Source organism: Aplysia californica, unplaced genomic scaffold (assembly GCF_000002075.1).
Source record: "Aplysia californica isolate F4 #8 unplaced genomic scaffold, AplCal3.0 scaffold00012, whole genome shotgun sequence".
In the NCBI taxonomy this organism is placed as follows: Eukaryota; Metazoa; Mollusca; class Gastropoda; order Aplysiida; family Aplysiidae; genus Aplysia; species Aplysia californica.
The window spans coordinates 1,885,279-1,912,733 of NW_004797282.1; the positions used below are offsets into that span (position 1 = coordinate 1,885,279).

General features: G+C 38.9%; 2 protein-coding genes across 4 annotated transcripts in view; one reads left to right on the plus strand and one right to left on the minus strand.

The window, feature by feature from the left end:
- The window catches only part of LOC101849813 (elongation of very long chain fatty acids protein 7), a 23,391-nt gene extending 10,021 nt beyond the window's left edge, over positions 1-13,370 (plus strand). For 2 of the 3 annotated variants that reach the window (XM_005090068.3, XM_005090067.3), the window contains exons 2-8: positions 4,153-4,254; positions 4,406-4,593; positions 5,091-5,171; positions 7,781-7,837; positions 8,317-8,422; positions 9,026-9,162; positions 11,148-13,370. In XM_005090068.3, the coding sequence (XP_005090125.1) occupies positions 4,188-4,254; positions 4,406-4,593; positions 5,091-5,171; positions 7,781-7,837; positions 8,317-8,422; positions 9,026-9,162; positions 11,148-11,372 (861 nt within the window). In that variant the 5' untranslated portion in view covers positions 4,153-4,187 and the 3' untranslated portion in view covers positions 11,373-13,370. Of the gene's footprint in view, positions 1-1,586; positions 1,730-4,152; positions 4,255-4,405; positions 4,594-5,090; positions 5,172-7,780; positions 7,838-8,316; positions 8,423-9,025; positions 9,163-11,147 lie in introns of those variants that run through there. The other variant, XM_005090066.2, reaches the window with a different exon arrangement.
- A 7,053-nt stretch (positions 13,371-20,423) lies between these two features.
- The window catches only part of LOC101856309 (NADH dehydrogenase [ubiquinone] 1 beta subcomplex subunit 7), an 8,777-nt gene continuing 1,745 nt past the window's right edge, over positions 20,424-27,455 (minus strand). The window contains exons 2-3 of the mRNA XM_013084045.2: positions 25,813-25,984; positions 20,424-21,229 (exon numbers count right to left, since the gene is read on the minus strand). Of these exons, the coding sequence (XP_012939499.1) occupies positions 21,133-21,229; positions 25,813-25,984 (269 nt within the window). The 3' untranslated portion in view covers positions 20,424-21,132. The remainder of the gene's footprint in view (positions 21,230-25,812; positions 25,985-27,455) is intronic.

Here is a 27,455-nt window from a genome sequence, read left to right on the forward strand (position 1 = left end):
GTTTTGTCAGCGAACTCTTACAAAACGGCGTTTTGTCAGCGTAACCATTTTTAAAAGGCGTTCTTCCGAAATTTGAATGTTAATTTATTCACATTTTCACTTTGATTTTTTCACACAAGTTGGGTAACAGGTCAGACTATCGATTTATCAAATAAAAAATTTTCGCGCCAAAATGAAAAAAAGGCGTTTTGTCAGCTGACGGCAGAATAGTCTTAGAGCCGAAAGATAACACTTAAACAAATTAACTACCTATACTTTATATGTCCGTCGTATATTAACCTATGGCCTACAATACACAATATTCTACATGCTGTAAGATTACCCCAGATGCTAACTGAAAACGTTTCCAGTCCGACCTTTGAGCAGTGAGCCTTCGGGTTTATATAACTCAAATAAAAGGTTCCAGGGTTAATTAATTATCTCACAAAATCAAAAGTTTGCTCTAAATACGTGCCACATTCAGACAACGTAATGTCGCAACAAACCGTGTAACGTACACACAAAAACAACAACAACAAACAAACACAAAAACACTCCTTCCCCTCCTCATGAAAAGAAGAACAGAAAACAAATCAAACAAACAACCCCCTTTTAATAAAAACAAACAAAACAAAACAAAACCAACACCCCCACCCTCCTAAAAAAAACAACAACAAAAAAAAAACAACAACTGTACAGTGTGACCTCGAAAAAAAGATAATATTATATATTTATTAGGCCTATACAATGGACTTAGGTCCTGTGTTCAGAATCTCACACATGAAATTGTAACAGGTCCAATCTTATCCAATTTCTAGATCTAGATCTAGTTACGGTTCTCTTGGTGTAATACCTAACGTGCCCGAGAAAGAAACAAATTATACGAAGAGTATTGTAGGAGGCTACATAGCTTAATATAAGGCCCCTCGCTACCGATTGAGACGCGAGTTTTGGTTTCTGATTCCAACCGTCTGCTTTTCTCCAGGGTCACTTCAGTTCTCAACTTCCTTAAACATTGTGCTGGAAAACAATCCTTGATAAAGACACTAAATCGCCAACTGCATTATATAATTATAATGTGTGGCCTGTATTGGCTTCAAAATGCATGTATGTATGGGAGAAAAAAACCCCCAACAGCTCATTATAGCCAAAGGTGCTGTACTAGACATTTATGCACAGACAGACAGACAGACAGACAGACAGACAGACAGACAGACAGACAGACAGACAGACGGACAGGCAGGCAGGCAGACAGGCAGACAGGCAGACAGACAAAGTTACTAGCTTGAAACATTTGGGCTCTGGTACATTATGTTAATAAAAACAGTGAACTCACATTCACACATTTATTCTCATTCACTTCATTATACCAAGTCGTTCAACAAACATCCACTTTCTTTTTAACGAACTTGGAATTTGGTTTGTAAGTAATCTTGGGCCTAGAGTTCAATTTTCATGAAACACAAACAAAAGAGAAAACTGAAGCGTATTTATAATCATTTTTGCAAAGCTAAAAATAAACCCAACCACCGAATAAATTAATTATATGGATACCTTTGAAATCCGAAGTGAACGAACAGGAAGTGGGAAGCCGGTGCGTCCTCGTCGTGAACCAGGCGAGCTTCGTTGAGTTCCTTCGTTCCTCCTAACCCGAGTGAATGTCCTCGCTGATGGGGTGCTAGACCTATTCTAAAAAGGGATAAGAAGACAACCTACCTTCTGTTTACAGTCTAGGATAGATCTTGTAAAGGCATGTACACACACGACAGCTCATATATACGTATTTTAAGAGTTTCTAAAGATTTTTAAAGGAATGTGAGATTCGTTAGTGACGTTAGTCTGAAATAGAAATCTCAACGAGAACTGTGGCACGTCCAAAGGCCTTTGATTTGGAATGGTTTGCGGTTGCTATCTTGAATGCATACATTCTAATCCTGTGGGCGTGGGTTACACTTCTTAAGATAACAGAACTCGTTCGACTTCTTTGATGTAGATGATCGAGTTGAACTTTCTAAAGACTAAAGATTCAAGACAGAGGTAGATCTAGAGTCTAGATCTATCATGACTATGGTGGTTGTTAGTTGTTAAATTGAAATTGACTTACATTGGTCAGTTGTCAGTTCAGTTCGTGTAGATCTAGACTAGATTATATCTAGATGTAGATCTAGATCTATATCTAGATCTAGATTCTAGATCTAGACTCTAGTGTTTGAGTAGATTCTTAGATCTAGACTAGATCTAGATATCTAGACTAGATCTATCGAAACTGGCGGCCAGCTCCCTGGATCGTCAGTATGAACAGAACGACTAAGTTGAGCTGACCTTGCCGGGGGGCAAAGCTAATTATGTCGACCAATGAGATTGCGTGTAGCGATCTCACACTTTCGACTTGGTTGGGGAAGAGGCCTCAGCTGTTGGTTTTGTACGATGTGATAAAAATAAATTTTAATCAGAGAAAAACTATAACACACAACAAAATCAAATTAAACATATGTGGAAAGACAAATGGTGGTGGAAGTTGTAATGATGATGCTATAGTGGTGGTGGAAAAACCCTGGTTGTCGGTTTTACCGTTTACTTAGACTTAGTCATTCAAAACTATTCTCTCCAGGGGTGAGAATAGTGGGTCGTGAGTTATTCTCAACAGGGGTGAGAATATAGGCGGCTTTTTTTTTTTTTGAAGGGGTATCGGTAAATGCCCCCTGTATTTCCACATACATGGCACCTATTTTAAAATAAGTTTTTGCAAATGTGGCAGGATGCGATGGGTAACCAGGCGCTTGTCATTTTTTTAGCGGAGTTATCTGTGTATCTTCTTCAATCTTGTACTTGTTTTTTGTTTTAGATGAAAAAGAAATACACATCCTTCTTGAGTAGAAGTTGATAGATCTATATTAATTGAAGGGGGGGGGTGGCGTCATCTGGTGTCAGAGGTAAGATCAGCCAGAAAACAGCTGCCAAAGTTTGGTATCATTATCATCCATAGTTGAGTGTCCTTGGAAACTGTTAATGTGCCTTTGTTCAAGAACGTTTTTTAATGGATGTAAAAGGTGTTGAGCCCGAAAATAATTTTTTTTAATTTGCTCTCTATAGGCGGGAAAATGTCGATTTCCCCGATTTCAATATTTTTATGACAGCCTGATTTCACCATGGTGCATGAAGTATGGAAGTTTCAGGAAAGAATTGATTTACGATGGTTTTAGTGGCATTTTGTGTGTTTTGAAACAGTTTGACCCTCAGAAACAGTGGGAAAATTTACCAAATTTAGATCTTGTGTATCTGCATTCATTGGGGAAAATGCGATGTATTACTGTATTAATTAGGCTTTGTCTTATATCTCTAGGCATGTTTGAAAATGTAGTCTTGACTTTAAGTAGGCCTTTTAAAAGAATAGTGTCACTTCTTGTATACACAGGAATTATCCTTTTGCTGACAAAATGAGTTTCTTAGAGTTCTCGGGTTTGGGCAATGGAAGTATAGCTCTATGTCAAATTTATAGGTTGATTTTTTACTATTCACAAAACTTTGAAAGGATAAAAAAGGACATAAAGAATGCGACATCAGTTGAAAATTTCAAATTTGACCCTCAGTTCAACTTTTCAGCAGATCACCACGAATTGTGAGGAGATCTCGTTTTGTCAGCACACCTCAAAACTATTATTTTTTTGCTTGTAAGTTTTACCCATGCTGGCTATGCCAGGGTTCTGGAGAGACGTTAACTAAAGAGCATCAGCCTTTTCTCTTGTCCATCTTACCAAAATTTGACTCCTTGACTTCAACTTGGTCTTTCTCCACTTGTGAACCATTTCCTCATGCTTGTCCAGGTGTCTTAGGTCTTACTTTATTATACAATTGAGTGTGCTGAAGTCTAACAGAACTAAACCCAAAACAGCGTTAAACTAAAGGAATAATCCCAAATTATTTTGCTTCTATTTATGAGCAACCTGTACAACGAAAACATGGCTAAATAGAAAAAAATCCAATGGTCCCACAGATTTCAGTTTACAAAGCAGACTCCATTTTAATATATGTAACCTGCGTTTACTTTGAAATTTACTTTGAGAAATGATTTTCTGTGTTGTCTCAGTGATGGTGACATGACTCACGTGAAATTAGGTCCATCATTTCTTTTTCTTTCTTTTTTTCTGAATTTTTTTTCTTTTTTTTATTTAGGAAAGCATTGAGTGACTTTAGCCACAACGAGCACAATGGCAGAACAAGATAACCTCATCACGAAGGCCATCAAAGGCTACGATTACGTCATGAAAAATGGAGGTAAGCTAAGTGCTAGAATAATGTAGCTTCTTGTCGACTTTTAAATGTATGTTTGTTTGCCATTATAACCCAATTTTCCCCCACGGGTAACAATGATGTGTAGTTTTTTTTATTTATTATTTTGTCAATCTTCACCTGTGTTTTTCGGCAGACCCAAGGGTAGACGACTGGTTCATGATGGACTCTCCAATGCCCAGCTTCATCATCTGCATGTCCTACTTCATCTTTGTGCTGGTGTCCCCGACTTTCATGAAGAATCGCAAACCGGTGGAGATGAGACCCGTGCTCATTGTCTACAATCTCGCCATGGTTGCACTGTCAGGCTACATTTTCTATGAGGTGAGCTGTTATTGTTAAGATTATCAGGCACAGGTGAAGGAAGGTTGCCTCGGACAAAAAATAAAATAAATTTATATTGGATCCCTCACTGCTTAGATTTTTTTTTTTCAGTAAGTCGTCATACCAGCATTACCTGTGTCACTGCAAGTTTTGTTTTTCATGAAATAGCCCACAAGTAAAATCAAAGAAAGACATAAAAGTGTCTGTGGTGTAGTCGATATTTGCTTCACTGTTGCATGCACGAGACCCGAGCACGATTCTTGAGTGGGGAGAAATTTTTATTGAGTGTCTCGGTCTTTCTGCTTGAATAGTTGCATAGGATAAGGAAAGGTAGAAAGTGTTTGTTGTTCGTGGCCTAATGAGGATGATGATGATCTTGGTCTTTCTACTAGAGTGTTATATTCCTCTCAGCCTGGGTTAGCCTTGAGAGGCAGAGTTGGAATTTTGTTATCTTTTATTTAAAGAAAGACATTGAATGTTTTGATCTGTTTCCCCAGTTCCTCATGGCAGGTTGGTTGACAGGGTACAGCCTAGGGTGTCAGCCCGTCGATTACTCCAACTCTCCGAAGGCCCTGAGGGTAAGATGTACAGTTTAATTTGATAGTCCTTCAGTTGCCAATATGTCCGTCAGGTTTTACAAACCGGTGTCTGCGGTGTAGCAGTAAGGCGTTTATTGTCGCAATAAGGAGAGTTTGATTTCCGAGTGAGGAGAAATTTTTATAGAGTGTCTCAAGCTTTCTGCTGGGATGCTGTATTCTCTCAGCCTGGGTTGACCCTGACAGGGAGGGTCAGTTAGCTCGCCTCTACTGATATAAAGTGTGTCGATTAGGGGCATAAAAATTGCTTTTTATAAAAAAGTTATTTACAAGAACTATCAAGTTTGAATATCGATCTCATATGAGTTATAGGATACAGGGTTAAAACTTGGTCATGCGACTGTATAGCACGCACTTTGTGACATCAATGGGATGCAGAAATCTTTTTGTTATGAACAAATTTCACTATGTTTGTATTAAAAAGGCAACGAATATACAATGTACAGTAGTCCCCGCCTAAGATCCCATCGCTTATGGTCCCAGTTCACCTAAAATCCCGCTGTTTTGGAAAAATAGAATTTTAACTATATAAAAGTCACCCCTAAGATCCCGCTCTGACCAGCACTGAATGAGATACATTCAGCTAAGATCCTGTTTTTCAGGTCATAGTTTAGTTGGGTTTTTCTTTTTCTTCACTTTAAGGGGGAAAAAAAGAGTTAGAAACCTGGGCGCGCTCAGCTGATCAACCAAGTAGCGAAAATGTGCAATCATTGTACATTCTGTCGTGCCACATATCATCCACTTTCGTGAACGCGACCACACCTCTGTAGTAAATCTCGATAAGCAGTTACAATGTTTGCCCCAGACCGGATCACACCAAAGTGTGAACTCGTCAATGGGTTGTTTTCCCCAATCCCCTGAGCCGTCCGCCTGATCTTACAGTTTTGCACTTGAACTTCCCAGACAGACTGGCGCCCATACTCATGGACTGTCCGATCACCTTTGCGTAATGTGGTCATCTGTTGGCAGTGAACCTGCCTTTCATTTTTTTTTTAAATTAGTCGGTGTGGTCACAACACGATTTATGATGCATCACAACACGGGTGGGGAACTGTGTCAGAGATAGAAAGTAGTACATTTTTGATGGGGGGGATTTGCCTGAAGCCAACTGGTTCCTACCTGACACAGTATTTTTTTAAAAGCCCCCCCAGCTCCCCCAACAAAAAAAAGATCAGTACCTGAAAATCTATTATGTGACATTTCAAAAGTTCATCTTTATTGGGATCACTTTATATTTGCTGTTAATAAATTTTAAAGAAGTTTATGCACACATGTATACAGTCAGTACAAATTTTGTGACTGTGGGTGAGGTGTTGCCTTGATCAGTAGGAGGAACCTCAAGTGCCTTGGCTTTCGTTTCTGTATTTTTGTTTTGTTTTAACTAATTGACCCTGGAGTTAATTTCCATGGTTCGACTGGATTGATATGTTTTTGTTACAACTTGCTTTCACAACACATACTTCGACTCAAGATAAAGAACGGACATAAACATAAAGACGAAGGAGTGTAGCTTCCCTCAGAGAAGCTTTGCACAAAGTTTTATTCACGTTTATAGCTAATAAGATGAGAAAGTCCCTATGTGAGGCAACGTGATGGAATCAGGCTCTCGTCAAAATAATCAAAGTGAAGAAATTTGCTTTTTTCTTTTGGTTTGTGAATTTTTATAAAATTTTTGTTTTTTGGCTCAACACCTTTCATAACCATTCAAGAAGTCAGTTCTGTGTGGATTTTTCTTAAAAAGGTTGATTAAAGGCACAAAAAATGTAAATTTTCAGTTGCTACGGACTCTTAAGCTAAGGAAATAACTAATCTTTGGTGGCCCTTTTCTCACTAATTTTACCTCTGAAAACAGGTGACCCCCCCACCTACTTCTTTCGCAAATATCTCGATTTGTATTCAAGATAAATGGATATTTTTGTCATCCAAATAAAGACAAGTGAACAAGCTTTATGATGATACCAATAACTCTACATACCCAAAAATTGACGAGAGCCTGATTCCACCACGCTGCCTCACATATGGTTTATGATTACTTTTGTTTGTCCTCGAGAGATGATAAAGACAAAAAATCAATATGTGTCTCTCATTATAATTTTGTAATTGTTTTGCTTTGTGCTGAGTGAATGTGCTGTGTATTCAATAACAAAGTCCACATTGCAATGCCCGTAAATCTTCCGTATAAACTTATGCAAAGTTAAAGTTCAGAACTCATGACTCGTTTGTTTTGTGGTGGGGGGAGTGGGACATCAAAATGTGGAAAGCTATATCACTTTTCTCCTAAAAAAAACTTTAGGCATGCTGACCTCTAGTAGTCAGTATTACCCAATCTGTGTATAAATCCATTTAACATAAAGTTCCCTCTTCTCTTCCCCTCCTCTCATTTTCCACCTTCGTCCCATCTCCCCTTCCCTGCCCTCTTGTGTGTGTGTGCATCTGTGTATGTAAGTGTGTGTGTATATGTGTGTGTGGGAGAGAGAGAGACAGAGAGGGTGTATGTGTTGACTTATGCGTGTGTATGTGTGAATTTACCGTCCCACAGCTAATGTCTCTTTGTGGAGGTCACTATATTATCTATCTACTCTGTTTCTCAGATGGTCCGAGTGTGCTGGCTGTTTTACATGTCAAAGTTCATTGAACTTCTCGACACGGTGAGTATCTAATGGACTAAACCTGAAATCCTTCAGAGTCTTAGACAAAGTCCACCATCATTGCTGGACCTATGTTAAGTGCTAGCAATTTCAGATGCAGCAATTCCTTAAAATGATAATATTTCAGTTTTGATAAGAGTTTTACAACACACACGACATAAATAGATCGTATGAGTGCGGAAGATTAGAAGTGCACTAGAGCGTAACATATGAAGAAAAGGCGAAGGAAAGATAAGAATGATGGATGTATGATAGGAAAGAAGGAGCAAAACTGATAATCTTTTGGAGCAGAAAAATAGGAGGAAGAGTTTTATCAAGATGACGGTTATAGGGTGTCAATGGTGGATGGAAGGGGGGGGGGGATATCACAACAGCACAAAGGTTCCTGAACTGACAGGGTGCAAGAGAAGTGAGAAAGTTATCTCAAAGTGAATGCATGATTATTGATTTTTGTTATGTTGTTCTCTTTGTGTGTACAGGTGTTTTTCATCATGAGGAAGAAATTCAACCAGGTGTCGTTCCTGCACGTGTTTCACCACGGCATCATGCCCATCTCCTGGTGGTTTGGAGTCAAACTTGTGCCAGGTAGGGAGGCACAGGTGGCCGCTTGTGCTGTGTCGGTGAATACATATCTCTACGCTACGTTAACTTTCTGAAGCCCTAAGTCAGATTTTAAGTATTTTTTACTCTTTTTGGCTAATATGTGCCAGTACCAGGGCAAGGATGTTCAAAATCTTGGGTCTGAAGGGAATACGTTATATGGCAGTTTTACTGTATTTTGGTGCACATTTGGAGGTCTCCACCATTACCCTGTTATTTTATGTCTGTCTGTCTTACTTTTCCCCAGCATGAAATTACTGTTATTGTTTGGATGCGCTTCTTTTTTATGGTTAGGGAAACTCCACTGGTAGGTCCTTCCTCATTTCTTTCTGTCTTTTATTTCTTTCAGTCTTACTTTTTTCGGTGCACCAAATGACTGTTATTGTTTGGATGCTTTTCTTTTTTACTTTACTGACTTACTTACTTACTTACTACCCATTACGCCATCTGGCGTTTAGGGCAGCAACTGTTGCTGTTTCTGTAACATATGCTTTTTACCAGTCTGGGTTGTTAGCCCTGAGCTGATCCTCCGAAACCTGGAGGGCCGGTACTGACACTCAAACTTTATTTCCCCCCGTCGTGTCCCAGGCGGTTTCGGCACGTTCCACTCGCTGCTCAACTCCTGGATCCACTTCATGATGTACATGTACTACGGACTCGCTGCCATGGGCCCGACCTTCCAGAAGTATCTGTGGTGGAAGAAGTACATGACCACCATGCAGATTGTGAGTATATGTACACCAATGTGCAACATACCAATACACACATATGTGTGTGTGCCTGGTGAAAGGTACAAATTAATGACGCTTTTCGAAGGATCTCGTTTTTTTTGTGTTGTCATGTACAGAGATCATTCCTGAACAATATGCTTTTTGAATTTTAAAGATATTTTCAACAGTTTTGAAATATAGGTGATTTTGTAAAGCAGAGTATGGAAACAAAGTTTTGAGAAAAACGGTTATAGTTTCCCTTTTGTTTCTGCTTCAAATAGATAGATCTACGCTTCGAGACGACCTGACAACACATTCGCTACTCACAAGCCAACTTTAAAAAGCATTTAAGATGAAAGAACAGCTTCAAAGTATTTTTTGGAAATGCGCTATATAAATGTTATATATTATTATTTTTATTATTATTATTATTATTATTATTATTATTATTAATTATATTATGTCTTCAAAACAAATTCACCACCACCTTGAACAAGAATATTCAAGAAATAGATCTAGGTTTGCGCAGGGCAGAAATAGGCGATACAAGTTTACTCTCCAAAGAAACAAAAGTGTGTGGATGCGCAAAGCTTCGCTTTGTTTACATGTTCTAATTCATGCGCACTAACTGCCATTAGAGAATTGGGAGAATGACCTAAATTTTGGTATGTGTTGTGATTGGGTCGACTTTATGAATGGACAAGAGAAACCATCTGCAATGTTTACTTGGATTACCAATTTTCTCGTGCATTTTTGGGGATCATGCAGTGTACCTTGTGTTAAAAACTATCTTTACGAATGTACTTTAAAGTAAAAGAAACTCAAATCCTTGTAAATATCAATATGTGAAGCAGCGTGGTGGAATCAGGCTCTCGTCAAAATAATCAAAGTGAAGAAACTTGCATTTTTCCTCAGGTTGGTGAATTTTTATAAAATTTTTGTTTTTTGGCTCAACACCTTTCCTGCCCATGAAAGAACTGATTTCTGTGTGGATTTTTCTGAAAAACGTTGATTGAAGGCACAAAAAATAAAAAATTTCAGTTACCACGGACTCTTAAGCTCTGGAAATTACTGATCTTTGACGGCCATTTTCTCATTAATTTTACCTCTGAAAACAGGTGACCCCCACCTCCTTCATTCGCAAATATCTCGACTTGTATTCAAGATAGATGGATGTTTTTTCCATCCAAATAAAGACAAGTGAACAAGCTCTAAGATGATACCAATAACTCTACGTGCCCCAAAATTGACGAGAGCCTGATTCCACCACGCTGCCTCACATATATTAATGGCTAAAGAATCCATTTTTAATGACCCTTAGTTTTTGTCAAAAATTCTATTTTTGACCTTTGAAGCCTGATATATCTTGGTTCAAACAAATGCGTCTTATGGTACCTTTCACCAGGCATGCTCACGTATAGTCTAGAAGTGAATACATACCAAAACACAAGATACAAATACATAGGCTGCCAGGCTCAAAACTGAAAGCTTTTGTGTTCAAATTCCATCAGGGGCCTAACGTTGTGACCTCGGGAATGGCATTGTACGTGAATTTTCCTTACTTCACCCTGGTGGGAATGGGTACCCAGCTATAGACCACGAAAGATCATTTCAATCTGTTAGTGTTTAATCCTATCCTTATGCCCTGGGTTCATTTTGTACCCCCGGGGTTGTATTCTTCCCATTTCAGAGAATACTTCTTTACGAAGATCTCTTAGAAACTTTCAGTATTTCTCAAAAAATAATTTTGAGACACTGCTTTGCAAAGCGTATGGATCAGATTATCGAGTAAATTTCCCCTTTGGAAAGTGATGGCACGTAGTTCTCCTCGTCGTATTTATACGATAGTAAAACACGACTTACTGATATGGTTAAGCGCTTGTAATCCACAACTTGCACTGTATGCTTCTCAGTCTATTCATTATTTTATTACACTTCGTTCTAAACTGTCCTTCCTCTCCAACTAATACACTGTGTTTGTTTCGTCCTCCCTCCTTCAGACCCAGTTCGTCAGTGTTATGATCCACTCGTCCCAGCTGTTGTTCATGGAGTGCGACTACCCCATATTCTTCGTCTACTGGATCGGTTTTTATGCCCTTATCTTCTTTGTCATGTTCGGCAACTTCTACGTCCAGTCCTACCTCAAGCCAAAGGCAGCCCCCAGCAAGCAGTTGCACTCTGCCAATGGATCTGTCGCTGACCGAAACAAGGCAAAAAGAAGCTGAGGATGTAGCTGCCATTTCATTATCATCCATAGGTTTATTAGTGCTGCAGTATTGTACATTTGCAGCAGTTTAGTTTGGATATGTATTTCATGTATGTCTTTTTTTTTTTCAATCATGTATATTTATTTTTCATTTAGAAAAAAAAATTTTTTTATGTTTGTAAGAATTCCATAATCTCATCATCAATTTTTGTCTTTCTCTTAGAACCCATGACCACACAATAGAAGATTGTTTCTGTTATTCCCCACATCTCCATGCATTTGTCAGTGGGTGAAATGACGTCAGGATCACATTCATGCAAACCGCGATGAAGCTTGCCAACTGTTCCCCGAATTCCCCGGTACTCTCCTGGATTTGGCAATCTTGAATTTGAGAGCCTTTTCTCATACGTGAGGCATCCTGGTGAAATCAGGCGCTCTTCAAAATAATGAAATCAAAGAAACATGCATTTTTCTGCCTGTTTGGCAATTTTTATCTAATTTGTGGTTTTTGGCTCAAAAACTGAAATATGTCCATGTATAAACATATTTCTATGTGTATTTTACTGAAGAACGTTTGTTAAAGGTACAAAAGCTGTACATAATTTGTAGTGTCGAGGGACTCAAGCTTTGAAGTCACCAAACTTTTTCAGCCATTGTTTCAGATTTTTTCCTCTGAAACCAGGCGACCACCTCCTTCTTCAATCGCATATATCTCAACTTCTGTTCAAGATAGATGGATATTTCTTTCATCGAAAACGAGACAGATGACCAAGCTTTAAGGTGAAACCAATAACTCCTTGTGCCCCAAAAATTTACAAGCGCCTGATTCCACCTCATCGTGACACACATACACTACACCAAAGCCAGTCCTACTTGATGTAATTTCGTTTGTTGTTGCATAATCTGATGTTTTAATGTTGGGTGTTCCTGGCTGGGATTTTGGAAAAGTTGGCAAGCCTGCACAATGATTGTTTTAGGAGTGGGACCTCCCAGAATTCTCCTGTTTCTTCCATACTCTTTTGTTTCTTGTTTTACAGTTTATGCCCCATCTTTTGATTGTGATTTCTTCTGTTGGTGCGCACCGCTCAGTAAATTCATTCTTGTTGGTGCACAGAATCCCGTAAGTTCTTTATTGCTTTTATTGTTTGTGCACGCAGCGCCTAAAATTTTTATTTTCGGTAAACACAATTCAGTTGATTCTTTATTGTAGATGTGCACAATTCAGTAAAATTTGAAAAATCTACCTAGATGGTGATTCATCTATAGCTACTATTCAAGAGTGTGGGGTTGTGAAGTGTATTTTATTTTCAAGCAAATAATGAATTTCACCAAGGGTTTGAGAGACTTTCAGTGTACGTTCAGTTCCTCCTAAACTCATTCAAGACCAGCTCTGATGTTGAAATGGAACAACTCGAGACCTACCGTATTTTTTAATCTATTTTTGAAAAAGCCTCTACTGTTGTTTTACTTTCCTGTGTTTTTAAATGCAATAGAAAACAAATGGTTAGCCTGTCTGTCTTCTTTCCAAGACATTACAGTCGTTGTGTTATGAGTCATGGCTTAACATCTGGCCAGTTCCATGTTAAGTTTTTGTTCAGCTTTGTGCTCTTTGGATGCTCCACTAGTTCAGTTGGTGTTGTGCTGGATTACAGAGCAGATGGCCCTGGTTCGAATCCTAGACTGGACGTTCTTTTGCGAATAATCATTAAAGGGGCATTTAAACTATACGCTTACTTTTTCTTACTCCTTCATATATTCATAGCTGCACCTTATATTTTTGTTCTTTCTAATTTGCTGTTAATTGAAAGGCATAATACTTTTAAACGTCAAGCCAGAAGTTGTAAAAATTTGAAAATCAGTTTTCTAGTGTCAGTTAAAATTTTTTACAATTTGCTACCTTGACAGCTGGAATAGGGTGAGGATTAATGATGATTTTTTTACTAACTTTTTTTGTGTCACTTGCTAATTACACTATTTATGCTTTCTAAGTGTGCTGTTTTGCTTATGAAACAAAAGGTCAAAAGAAAGATTGATAAGATTACATAATTTGATTGATCTCCACAAAGAGAAATTCGCTGTGTCATGATGAATTGTTACACACTCAAGCACTCATCAACATACCCACACTCTTTTTCTCACTCACACACGCACGCACACACAGAGTTACATACAGACATGAGATGAATGATGTAGCAGATCGAGCTCAACTTTTTTTATTCTGCGTGACACATTGGTACATGAGCAGCACGGCACACATTTGTGAACAGTTTGTGAATGAACGCTGTGTTATGTGAAAAGCAGTGTGTATTTGAAGTGCATGTTTTTCTGTACTGATGACATATTATTTTTTCGGCCAGCTTTTCAGATGTACTAAGCTCAAATTGTAAAGGATTTTCTCAATTTCAGTTTCTTAATAATCTTAATTTGTGGTATTTATTTCATGTACTCTAGAAATATTTGGTCGAAATTCTAATTTTAATTCTATACGGAAAAGAAAGCAAAACCTCCCCCCCCCCATAATATAGGCTGTACAATTTTTTTAAAAGAATTAAACTGTTTTTTTTCTCTCTCATCCTGTAAAATTTTGCTTTCTGGGCTTTGTACATATGGGAAGTATGCCGTGGACATGCGATGCTGGTGCTGTTGACACAAAGTTTTATTTAGTGTTTGTACAGTAAGTTATAGAGGACCCGTGGGTGGTTGGCGGGTGCTGTGATGTGGTTTGCTTCTTCTTTTCTATCAAATATCTATCGTCCTTATCTCCGCTCCTTCTTTTTTGTGTTTGTTACTCACTTGAAACTCCTCTAATCTTCGACACTTATATGACCTTATTGTGTTGCCAGTGCCGTAAGACTCTTACTAAAACGGAAAATAGAGGGCTTGTTTGTCCTAGTTTGACAGAGTCAGTCGTTGTTTTTCTTGTAATCTTTGGCAAGCCACTCTCCCTGCAGCTTGCGGTCGGAACCGCTGTATGGACGATGCATCGTCAGCGGCTCAGTCAAATTATGTTACGATGGCAGCGATGATATTATATTCATTTTCGGCGATTGGGGAAAATAGGTCTGTCTTACCAAAAATTCTTTCAGAAGAAGAACTGTCAAGATTGGTTCTTTATTTTGATTTTATGACCATTCAGAGATATGTACGTCACTCTCAGGTTTTGTACCAAAAGAAGTCTCCAGCTTAGTGGGAAAACCCCCTTCAGAGAAAAGAGGTGGATGACTTTGCTTTCAAATACTCTCAGTAGAAGCTCTTGTCAAATACACTTTTTTCATTAAGACTGTCTATTGGGAATCTAGATGAAATTTTAAAAACTTTGTGATGTTGGTCCTCCTTTTAACAAACGACGGTCACCTGTTGAGAGCCCTTCACCAACTCCCCCACCCTCCTTTGTTTAACACAATGTGTTGCAAATGTACATCGTCAGTTGTTGTTATTGCTACAGCTTGGGGTCACCATGAAAAACCACAACAAACAAAATGTGATGACTGTATGATTGATTTATTGTAGGACTACTGGTCCCACCAGAAAGTGATAGCTGTAACGTATGCAACAAGGCAGTTTGGTTTAAAAAGTGTGTGTAGAAGCTCTAACTCAGTCATGTACAGTTTCAATTTCATCAACGCGTTAAGCTTTTGTTTTGTTGTTTGTTGTATTTTCCTTTCCAGTTTTTGTATGCTAGTTTACTAGTTAGTAGCCGTGGTGCATTCTTTTGTATACTTAACAATTTTTCCTGCTCTAATTATATAGATATCTTTTACAATGTCACGAAATGCACGGCAGAAGGGTATGTTTCTGTCACAGCTCAGGCACCAGAATACACTCACCATCATATGATGAAAGCCCCCGCTCTCGTTATTGTGTATGTATGCATGTGGGAGATTCACATTTTCGCCCGCGGCAGAAATATGCGGAAGTTGGTGTGCGTCTTCAGTACAATCAGATGAGATGTCCAACTGGCAACAGACCAAAAGCAGTGTTGAGGCACATTTTGAACCGTTATACACGAATTAGAAACAGCAATTTTCATAATTTGTATTAGTTGGGCATGTTTTTGATGGCTTCTTTAATTCTCAGATAAAGAAAACAGAAGGGAAAAAACCTGTGTGAATGACAAATTATGTTTCTTATTTAAAGTTGCCCCCACAAACAGCATGTTCTCTGTGAGTTAGCAAAAAGGCCTTCCCTTCCATGCCAGTCTTCAAAGCTGGTACTGCAATCTGTCTACCCAGAGACTTGCAGTGATTTGTGTCGAATGGCCTGAAACTAAAAGAATAAAACACCAGCCGTCACAACGGAAGTCTTTAGAAGATTGAAAATGTGCAGCCAAAAACTTCAGGCTCATTAACATGTTAATTAACTGCATGTAACATCTTTGTTCGATAATGACCTCATATATCGTCACCGTCATTCATCATTGTCGTATGTCAAAATACGAATGGTTTTCAGAGGAAGCAAAAAGCCAGTTTTATATGTATCAGCAGGACAATATCTTTAATGCAAGGTGTTTAATTTGTCTAAACCAGTTACTATCTTAAGAAGAGGAATGATACTGGGAGTGATCAATGCACCTCATTAAACTTTACAGCATACATATTTTCATTAAAAAACCCTAATTTTTGACATACTACAATGATGACTGATAGTGAAGATTTCTACTCAAAAACCTTTCCCCAATGTTTCTCTTCCAAGTGCCTTTATCGGGTGTACTTTCCAACTGTACTTACTACTATTGCTTGACATGAGTTATCTTTGCTCAAAGTGCTTTGTGACCTATACATGAGTTCATCGTTCTTTTTTTTGTGAACTCTTTGTTGTTGTTGTTTGTTTGTTTTTTAACTTAAAACCTAATTTCTTTCACGACATGCATACACATTATGTTCTGTTTACCTGTTGTTGTTTTATCTCACCCTGTTCAACACTACAATGGACCAATCGGAGAACTTTGACTACTGTAACCATCTTCCTCACTTTTCCTGATGATTTCCCTAGTACTCTTTTGTGATCTGCACACTTTTAGCTTACTACATTCTTTATTTTGAAGTGCTGTACCATTCCTGTTTGCAATGAGCAGGAAACGTTTTTACCAGTTTTAGAAAAATTTGAAATTTTGAACCAGCACTGTCTGTTTTCTCTGCAAGACTCTTATCCATATTATATTGTAACATCCGGGTATAACGTTCATGGCTAAAAACGTACCATCTGTTGTAACATTCACTTTCTGAAGCCCCATGTCCATTTACTATTTCTGTTATTTTTGACCAATATGCACCTCAGCTTATACGTTCAAAATCTTAAGTCTAAAGAGAGTACGTTATACTGAGGTTGTATCGTTTAGTCATATAATATATATTATATATATATATATATCATATATAAGGTCACGTTGATATCTGACAGTTTAATTAAATGCTCCCTTCTTGTCTTGTGTTAAAGGAATAGCAATTTTGCCTCAGATCCATGTAACTATCTCTACTCAATAGACTTGTTTCTGCTAAGTACTGTAAAAAATAATTAAAATTTACATACTAAGAAAGGATGAACACTTACAATTTTTTAAAAACTTTTGTCACAAAATGAATTGTGCCCTGTCTATGTAATTATGTTTGTTTTATGTCTTTTAAAGATGTGTATGTTAATTGTTGCTACAGTACATACACATGTATGTGTTCTAGTTCTTCAAACAAAAATGGACCCGGTGTTCTGTGCTAGGTGTAAGGTTAGAGCTACTGCCTTGTGTCTGTCTCGTCTTTTTTCCTTGTCTGGTCAAAGCAAACGTTCGTTTTTCTCCTGAATAGTCACAACTGACTTGTATATTACGCATGTGTCTACCAGCGCCTGTGGTGTGGCTGTTAGATGCTTAACTGTCACATGCAGGAGTCCTTAGTTTGATTCCCAGAATGGGGAGAAATTATCGGGTAGCTTGGCTCGGCCTTTCTGCTGGAATGTTGTATCCCCCTCAACCCAGGTTGGCCCTGACAGGCATGGCTGGAAGCCCGCCTCCTAAATATGTGAGGCATCGTGGTGAAATCATGTGCTCGTCAAAGTATTGAAATCAAAGAAACTGGAGTATTTCTGGTGGTCTGGCAGTTTTGTTCTATTTTTCTTTTATATAAATTGATTCAACACCTTTTTAATTCTTTTAAAAACACATTTCTGTGTGGATTTTACTGAAAAACATTGATTAAAGGTACCAAAAAATGTAAATTTTTAGTGTCCAAGACCTCTCAAGCTATGAAAGTTAGCAAACTGTGGCGGCCATTTTCTCTCCAATTTTACCAGATGACCCTTACCTCCTACAATAACAAATATCAAGACTTCTATTCAACACAGATAGATATTTTTTTTCACCTAAAGCAAGGCAAATGAACAGGCTTTAAGCTGAAATCAATAACCTCATATGCCCAAAAACTGAGGTGTGCCTGATTCCACCACGTTGTGCCACAAACGATCTAAACCGTGTCTGTGGAGACATAAAAACTTAAAAGATGTTTATCTTTCTTGGAGGGCTTAGATGGTCAATGTCCTGCTCAGTGAGAGATGTTCTCATGAAGCGGTCTGCGTCTTTCACTGGAGAGGTTGCCAAACTGCAGAATAGAACTCTTTTACTGGACTATTTACAGCAACGTGTCGAAAGTACTGGTCATGTGACTACTGTTGAGAGTCAAGTGTTTACACAAATGCTGTTTTTTCCCCCCTTTTCTTTTGTCCGTTTAAAAAATATCGTAGTTCTTATTCTCAGCATTATTTATTCTCTGGCTAACCCTATATTAGTTGTGTTTGCTAACCACCTTTTTGTGTGCAAACGTAACTTCTTCAATTTTTAGTTATTTTCACAAAATCCCAGTTGCATCCCTGCTACCAAAAAGCATTGTTTCTGATGTTGTTAACTTCTATAATTTGTGCTTTGTGCACCGAACTAAGCATTGCAACTCCTGACTCGGTCTCATTCCAGTGGCTCTTGTCAGTATAGAAATATTTCTCATGCTTGCATCTTTGACATTGGGTTTTGCACTTGGATGATAAGTTTAACCAAAAAAATATGTCATGTATCATTACTATGTTTGGTTGAAATGTTTCTTTTTCATCTTTGCTTAGCCCGTTTTGCTCCCCTGCATCGTCTCCAACACATCAGTCTATTTTGAAGACCGACCAACAATATTTTTACATACCGGTCATCTTTTTAAACTTTTTGCAGACTTTTAGTTTAAGCTTTTTTCTAGCTCCTTACGTGTGGCATCATATCAAGGTGAAATCAGGCACTCATCTATTTGTATTTTTTCAAAACAGGAAGGATTTAAAATGGTATCCAAGAAACTGGCATTTTTCTGCTTGTTGAGCAATTTTTTTCAATTTTCTAATAGTATTAAGGGCTCAACACATTTTATGTCCATAAATTTAAGACATTTGTTTGTGGATTTGAGAGAAAAATGTTAATCAAAGGCACTCTGAAAGCTTTGAAAATCACCAGACTTTTGGTGGCCATTTTGTCACTAATTTAACTTCTGATAAGTTGGGGGCGCGTCTTCTTCAGACACTTTTTTTCTTCAAAAGCAAGACAAATGAGCAAGCGTTAAAATTATACTGGATACCAGTAACTCCATATGCCCCAAAATTGATGAGGGCCTGATTCCTCCACGTCACAACACAATATGTTGAGGAGTATACTTTCCAATTTCAGTCGAATGGGATGTTCATGTTTACAATGTGTGTCAGACAAAAGGCTTTGTACACGGGAGTCTGGGGTGTAGCGATTGAGCTCTTTTTGCTTTGGTATGTAAGAAACCCCGAGTTCGATTCAATCGTGAGAAGAAATTTTTACCGAGGGTCTGCTAGGATACTGTATCCCCTCTCAGCCTAAGTTGGCCCTGACTGACAGGCAGGGTTGGAAACTCGCCTTCTGAATGATCTAAATTGTGTTAATGGAGGAAGTAAAAGCACCTACATTTTTTTTAAAAATAGCAGTGTAACAAACTTGGATGGTGCGATAGTAACTAAAAATGCTGCCAGTGGTTTTGTACTTCGCCAGCAAATTTGGTTGTGGATCAGGTGTATTGACGTTTAATAAAACCATCATCCTTTTCTTTCAGATCATTTTGGGACTTCTCATGTTTTTTCTCTCTATTCAATTGAGAGATGATAAAGATTGACCTGATTCCTGAATAAACGCATTTAATTATCAAAAGTTTAATCTACGACATTTCTGATCAGAGATGTCACATGTTTTTCATATCTGATATCTATAAATTAGACTTTAAAATTAAAAGTTTAATTTTCCCAGAGCCTGTTGAACAAACATACATGTAATTTTGTTTGTCAGTTGTGCTAAGCCAGGGGGTATAATTTTGTCTCTGTGCTTGAACTTTCCAGAACACCAATTATGATAAAGTTTTTCAACCAAACTGTTATGTTGTAATCTGGGTTTTTTTTCTTTCAGAGTTTTGTTGTTTACACCCACCAATTCAGATTACATGCGATGGAGGGTTCAACTTTTTTTCTGTCACCCTGTTTCTGTGTATCTTGCCTTTTCTACTCACAATATGGCGATAGTCATCATAATTGTGTCAAAGTTTCTCCTTTCATTTACTCTTAGACCTGATGGCAAAGTCTTGCTGTGCCGACGTCTGTGGTGTAGAGGTCCAGCGCTTCGCTGTCGCATAAAGGAGACCCGAGTTAATTCCTATGTCGGGAGAAAATTATTATCGAGTATCTGTCTTTCTGCTAGGAATTTGTATCCCTTTTAGACCAGGAAAGAAGCCCCCCTCCTAAATGATCTAAATTGTGTTGATGGGGGCTGTAAATTGTACAGGTACAATGAGTCAGTTTTAAGAATCTACGCTGTAAATACAGTGGAGCATGCTTCAACTGAAATCTGCAGGACTACCATACTTTCTTTGGTTTTGCCACTGTTTCAGTATAGAGAGATTGTTTAAATTTTAAGAATTAATAATTCAGGATGTAATTTTCTGTCCGTTTATCACCATTTTCAGATTCGGTTTAAGCAGGCTCCACTATGTATGATCACATCTTTTCAATAGCTAAGTAAGCACATAATGCATAACAAAAGAATCATTTTTTGTTTTATTACTTTATTAAGCCAAGCCTTTATTATACATTTAACCAAATGTATCTCTGTCATTCATGATGTGTCTGTCCAAGATCACATAAGACACACAAAGAAACAGACCGTAACATGCTTTAGAGAGCTCATAATACAAGCCTATGTTCATTTTGACAACACGAACAGAGTACTGAAACACACACACACAGACATACATGCATGCTTACACAATGCAACCTAGATGTGTGAACATTTAAACAGCACTCAGAAACTTTTCTTCTACTCTTTACAAACATCTACTGTACTTAATTCGATATTCTAAAGTAAAACTAGACCCCCCCCCGAAAAAAAAAATATTCAGCAAGACAAAAGAAGAAAACATAGTAAACGATCACTAAAATTAAAAGGAAGAGGGGACGCTCAGAGAGAGAGAGACATCATCTACCTAAGTATATTTGATATTATCAACACAGGGGTGCAAAACTTACAAGCCAAACATAGCTCTGAAAGTGACAGTAGATCTGAGCGAGCTCCACAAACCACAGAAATGTCCTTATCCAACTCTACAAGTTCGTGTGTGTGGATACAGGTCTCCTTGAAATTACCAGGTTGTCGTCCTTTTGCTTTGACGTAAGTCCATCACGGAGGAAATCAACACAAAGGACAACTCTGCACAAACTGATGATTCTTGTTTTAAAAAAAGGGAAAGAAATCTACTTCACGCTGCCATTTCCTCTCCCTCTTTGCCTGCTATTCTCTTTGCTCTTTCTTTCAAGCGCTTCTCTCTCTCCCACTCCTTCACTCTAAGGACAGTGCTGAAATTAAAAAATAGGAACAGAATTAGCACATGAACCTCCTGGGACTGCAAATGAGTCAAAAACTTACTCAAAGAAACACACACCCACACACATACAGACATACACATATGCGCACACACACACACAGACACATACTTTATATACAAACACGCAAACACACTCACTTCACACATACATGCCCACACACTACGGAGTCTCAATTTTTAAGCCAGCACTGTCTCATGGAAGACACATCAATGTCTGTGGCGTAGTGGGTAGGCAACTCACTGTCGTACCCTAGTTCAATTCCCAAGTGGGGAGAAAATTTGATCTCGGCCTTTCAGCTGGTATGATGTTGTATCCATCTCAGCACAGACAAGAAGGGGCGGAAACTTGCCTCCTAAATAATCTAAATTGAGTCGATGGGGGGGGTAAAAAGATGTCCATTTTAAAAAAAAGTAAAAATAGAAGGTGTTTCATCTGCCCGCCCACTTTGCTTGCTGTGCATCCACCAAACCGCCCTCTAAATCTAATCTCCCATTGTATCATGTATATTTGTGGTCATGTCTGAACTTGCAGCAGAGACGGGCAGATGGGAAGAAGAGAGGAGGAATGGAAAAACTTAAAACAGGGAGTTGATTTAGAGAAAGCAGAAACGAGGTGCTCTACAAATGTAAGGCGTAATGACAAAATAAGTTACAGTTGACTTTTGCATTTTACATAAATGGGGATATCGGTCAAAATTTGATACAGGTGTCAAATTTACAAGCAGATTTTCAACTTGTATAATACCATTTTCAAGCTTAATTAACACTTCTTTTATTATTTCCTACTGATTAATTAACGGTATAAACTCAGTCTAAAAATTTGACATTGACATATATCTTAGCCATAGGACCCAAATCTGAGAAGTGACAAATTTTTCATGCACGCCTCTCAAACGGTGAAAGTTGATGCCCAGGAAGAAAAGAGCAAAAACTAATATGTGTTGGTTGCATGTGCCCATGAAATATTTTGTAGAAATTCAAATTTTAAATGTATAAAGTATGAAAAAAATTCATAATGATGATAATGTAGAGTACAACTGTTAAAAGAATGTAACAGTTTTTTCTCTTTCCTGTAAAATTTTGCTTTCTGGGCTTAGCACTTTTTAACAGCTTGTCAATGATAAGCACTGTGGTGACCACGGCCCATCAAAAATAAAAACACGAACATTAATTTTGTCTAAACTGAATATAATATAGACACCTCAGACTGGCAGTTAGGGAACAACTTCAGAAATTCTCTATCTTTTTTTATTTTAGCTTGCAAACAGTTGAACAACACCCCACACCCCCCTCTCGATCACATAATGCAAACAATTGCATCCATTAAAAGCGAAAAAAAAACATACCAAAAGAAAAAAACAAACAAACAGAACTTGTTACAAAAGTTGTTTTAAACCCTTAGACTAAGAGCCCTGACCTCCTGAGGCTACCCTACCCCTCTGCCAGAGCTCTGAGCAATTCATACACTTATAATATTAACAGGGTCCCCACCAAATCCTGGAAAATTTTTTCAAGACCCCCCAAATTTTTTTCAAGACCCCAATTCGAGGGAAAAATCAGGCAGCTGCGCGTCAAGAATGATCCCCCCTAAAAGCCAATCTATCAATGATAAAAAGTCAAAATGTCTATAAATGAATGAAAATGTACATTTTGTAGTATAGTCTTCAAACAATAGATGACTGTAATACTGGGTGACTGCCAACCAAGCTTCTCAATTTTCCAAGGGAGGGGCCTCATCTATTTTCCAGGAACACGTTACATAACAATGAAAGCGTGTGCTCCACTTATTATACATAATTTATATCTAATATAATACATGTATATGTTTGTGAATACACACACACACACACATGTAGGTACATTATATCCAGTCAACAACATGTCAGTGTGGCACTGGGACCTTGAGAGACTTTGGTATTTCAGTCTGTTCTTACTTATTTATATTTTCCCCTCGTCATATTAGCCAACATAACAAACTATAGGCCCTATATAAAAAAATGAATCCTGTTTTGAGCCTGAGAAAAGACCTAGAACTAGAATATCGACTGTCAATAACCAGTCTGGGTGTCGTGATTCATATAATAAACGTGAAGACGAAAACCATTGCTACAACTCAAAGAAGAGTAATATTAGTAATAACTAGAATGGCTCAAGTACACTTATTCAGTGTGAGAGGTGTAAGAACTGGGGGGCAGGGGGGCGCAAGATGCAGTGACACTGAAAATCTGCCAATCTTGAACAGAAAGCTAAAATATAGATATAAATTACAATCACCCCATCCAATGAAATGTGAACACTTTAGTTCAATAACAAGGCATGACGGATCCCGATTCCACACAAGGCCTGCACCAACGCGCGCTTTGCAGAGAGCTCTAAATCTAAAGTAGTTATCAAAATGCTAAAAATTTGCTTCCAAGTTCAGTTTTTATCCTCTAGGGTTGCCTTCAGCTCATTTTTTTTTCCAGAAAGCGACAGCAGAGGGCATTTTTAATATTGATTTATTTTCAAGGCGACACAGCGTTCATAATGCATAACCTGCATGTTACAAATGTTGCGTTGTCTATCAGTAGTATCAGACTATTACCGGAAAATTTCTGGGCGGTAACGAAAGCGAAAGTAGATCTTGATTCTTCCCGATCGAGCCTTGCTGTCACACACACACACTTCCGCCACAGCGGTTCAGTTACGTTTCTTCTTCAGGATTCATCAACCATACTGTCTAGACAGCTACACTACTAATATTACACAGGCCCTATCCTTTCCCGACTTACCGACCCATCACAAAATTCCCGACTTTTTCCCTACCTCCCGACCCATCTCAAAATTCCCGACTTTTTCCCGATTTCCTGACCTGGTGGGGACCCTGTATTAAACACATCGACATTATCATCATCAACATCCCATTCTCACTCAGTGTAGTCCCCATCATTAACAGCATCTATTCTAACTCAGAAAGATCTTCAAAATAATCAATAATTATAATGTTCTGTGTGGTAAATATAATGATTTCCGTGCCCACCTTTCGTCCCCCAGAGGGGCTCGGTTGGATTTAGGGTTTTCCTCACTGATGTACCGGTCGTTAGGAATACAAAAGAAGCAATTTTATGCGTCACTGGTATACCCGTAGCTAGGGCTTAAAAAGGGCTCTACAGCAGCTGAAGCGAAACACTAGGGCTGTACCCCGGTAGCAAACCCGCTCGTGCTCACAAGCCCCTAGTTCAAGTCACAAGCCTCAAATCACTAGGTGAAATCATCAAATCAAATCACCAGCATGATAAGTTGAGTCTAGCGCAAACTGTAACCTCCTTGGTCTAGTCTAAACTTCAAGTCCACAGCAACTAGCAATCCGCGAAGCCACTCGTGTCAGGCCCCCTCATCATCCCCACCCTGCTTGCAATCCACGAAGCCACTTACGTCAGAAAAAGAGAGAGGGGGAGAGTGAGAGATCTCGCCCACAGAGTCACTGCGCGGCGTGGCGCTGTAGTTTACTCGATTAATCGAAGGCCTGCGCAAGCCTCAAGTCCCGTCCGCAGCCACAGGCCCCACAATTCACACAGTACTGATTTGCGCTAGGCCTAGAGATTTGCCCCAGGACAAGCTCGAAACCTGACCTGCTGACTTGTACTGTCTCGATACACCGAGCGAGCGGCACGCCGCGGTACAACTCGATGGCGACAAGACACCTCGATGTGTTCAAACAGCAAGCACTGCTCGCTGTGTGAACTTTGAACCGTGGAGGAAGGGAGAGGCTGGGCTTGTTCTGGTGCAAGACGTAGAGAGCTGAAGTTATTTTTAACTTCCCGCCGTTGATCAGCTAAGCGAATGGATAAGTGAGAGGGAGCGTGGTATTGTAGTAACAGAGACCTAGGTTTCTGGTAGTAATAAGAATAAATTGACTTAGATTACCCTAAAATGGAAAACTCCAGGGATCGTTGTGATTGGCTTTTGTATCGTATGTATATAACCTATTTTGTAGATGTGTTACACTCACAGTGACATAATACAGAACATTTAGGAGACGGGCTAGGCCTACTTCAACCCAATGTCAGGGCCAACCTTGGCTGAGAGGGAACAACGCCCCAGCAGAAAGACGGAGGTTCTCAGTAAAAATTTCTCCCCATACGGGAATCGAACTGAGGTCTTTTGCGTGCGACGATGAAGCGCTTGGATCATGCACATTAAAAATAAACAGGCCTTAACATCATAAGATTAGCCGATCCAATATTAATTTTTAAGTGCATTGAATAGAGCTTTTTGTTTTTTACAACCGAACTATGAAAAAAACAACAACCGACCTTGCACTTTTGGTGCAAGCCTCTCAACGCAAATAACCAGAGAATCTTCTGTAATATGTACTGAGCCCACTGCCACGAGAGTTCGCGACGTCACGACACGACACAGTACAGCAGGACTGTCCGCGAGTCACAACTCACCGGAAGTTCCCTCCGGTAGAAAGCGGGAGGCAAATCAAATCACAAGCCTCTAGTGCAAGACATCTGCTGCTTTGCAAGCCTTCGATTAACCGAGCAGAATCCAGCCCTACGAAACACTTACTCTTCAATCTGGCAGTGCTCCCACTCGTGGGTCTGTTTCGCACAGTGCTTCAGGATGCGGGGGAAGTGCTCTTGCCGACACTTCATCAGCTCTAGGAAATAATCCACACAGTAGTCTCTGTTCTTCAGAGGGACGTTGGCTCTGTCCAGTTCTTCTCTTGTGGCCTTGATTGCTATGAAAGGAAAAACGTAACAATATAGTCAAATCTGATCTAACGACCATCTGTACAAACAGCCATTTCCCCCTTTGAGTAATTTTACATGAAACTGTGGAAGACAACCACTTTTCTCTCAACAATGGGTGGCTGTCTTGGACAGATTAGACTGTACAAAAACATTAGTAGCATTCCTGAGTTGTGTAAAACAAAAAAGTGAATGTGTTTGAAACTTTTTTTTTTTATTATTGATTTGCGACAATTCGACCGGCGCAAGTGTGTTCTGCAGCCAAATAAAATGTTTATATATATATCGCATAATAAGGCAGATTGACCCCCCCAAAAAGCAGTGCATCTGCCTACAGGGGTGAAAGTAAAAGTTAACCACATAATCTTGCCTCAGCCTCAAGGGTTGACAGCCATGGACATGGACTGAATGTAGGCTACCACAGCAAGTCAAAAAGCAGAGACTCGCTGTCACTGTAAGCAACTATTATTGATGCTTCAAAATAGGCCTACTCAATACTGTTGAAACACATCTAGTCTAGACTCTTGGAATCAAACTCTTGAAACTAAAACGAGAAAATGACAGGCCATCAAGTCCAAGTCATACTATTGTAATGCTACTGTGCAGTTCAGTATGAAAAACCATTGAGCCATTTAAATCCCATAGAAAGAACTGGATTTAAATACAGTGGAACTCGGATTCAAGAAGTTACCGGGCCTCAACTAAAATTTTGTTGAATCCGAGTGTTCGTTATTATAGCAGATTTGAGGTTTTATTTATTGTGAAGATAATTACAGGCACAGAGCAGAGAAGTAACAAGTGGTGCCTGAAATGCCTGCTATGAGTTGTGCAAAAAATAAGACTGATTCGTTCAAACGCACACCCGTGGACAAGCGGATAGCTATCACTAGTATCAGAACAACAAGTGTAACTAAACGCCATCGGCCGATATTTATAGTAACAGCCATCTTGCTTGATCTTGCAAGGGGGATGTCCTCCGCATCATCTGATCGTGATTTAGTTTCCAAGCGTAACTCTTTGAGTCTTTCCTAGTAGTTACCCCTAGTATAGATCTACTGCTTTCGTACCTCGCAGTATTTGAACATTTGCAAACCTTGCAGTCTCCAATTTAATTTACTCCATTTGCAGCTCTAAGTCCCATTGAGTCTAATCTCTTGTAAAGTGCTTAATTTCTTGTGCTTACAAAACTTTTTAACTTACTCATCGCCGTTGCTGCACCTGTGTCGGTCAAGAGGTGACGACCGCTCACTGCCGGTACCGCACCCCTGTCGGTCATTATTTTCCTCTTTATTTCTACTAATTGCAGATGAATAATATAGGCCTATATGCTGCAATGGCATGGCCCGATTACTAAAGTAACATCCCTTTGACCACTCAGGGCAGTTTCACTTTATTAGAATGATTTCCCATGAAGTTCTGCCTATACTATTTTTAGAACAGCAGTTCCCTTTGTCCTATTGC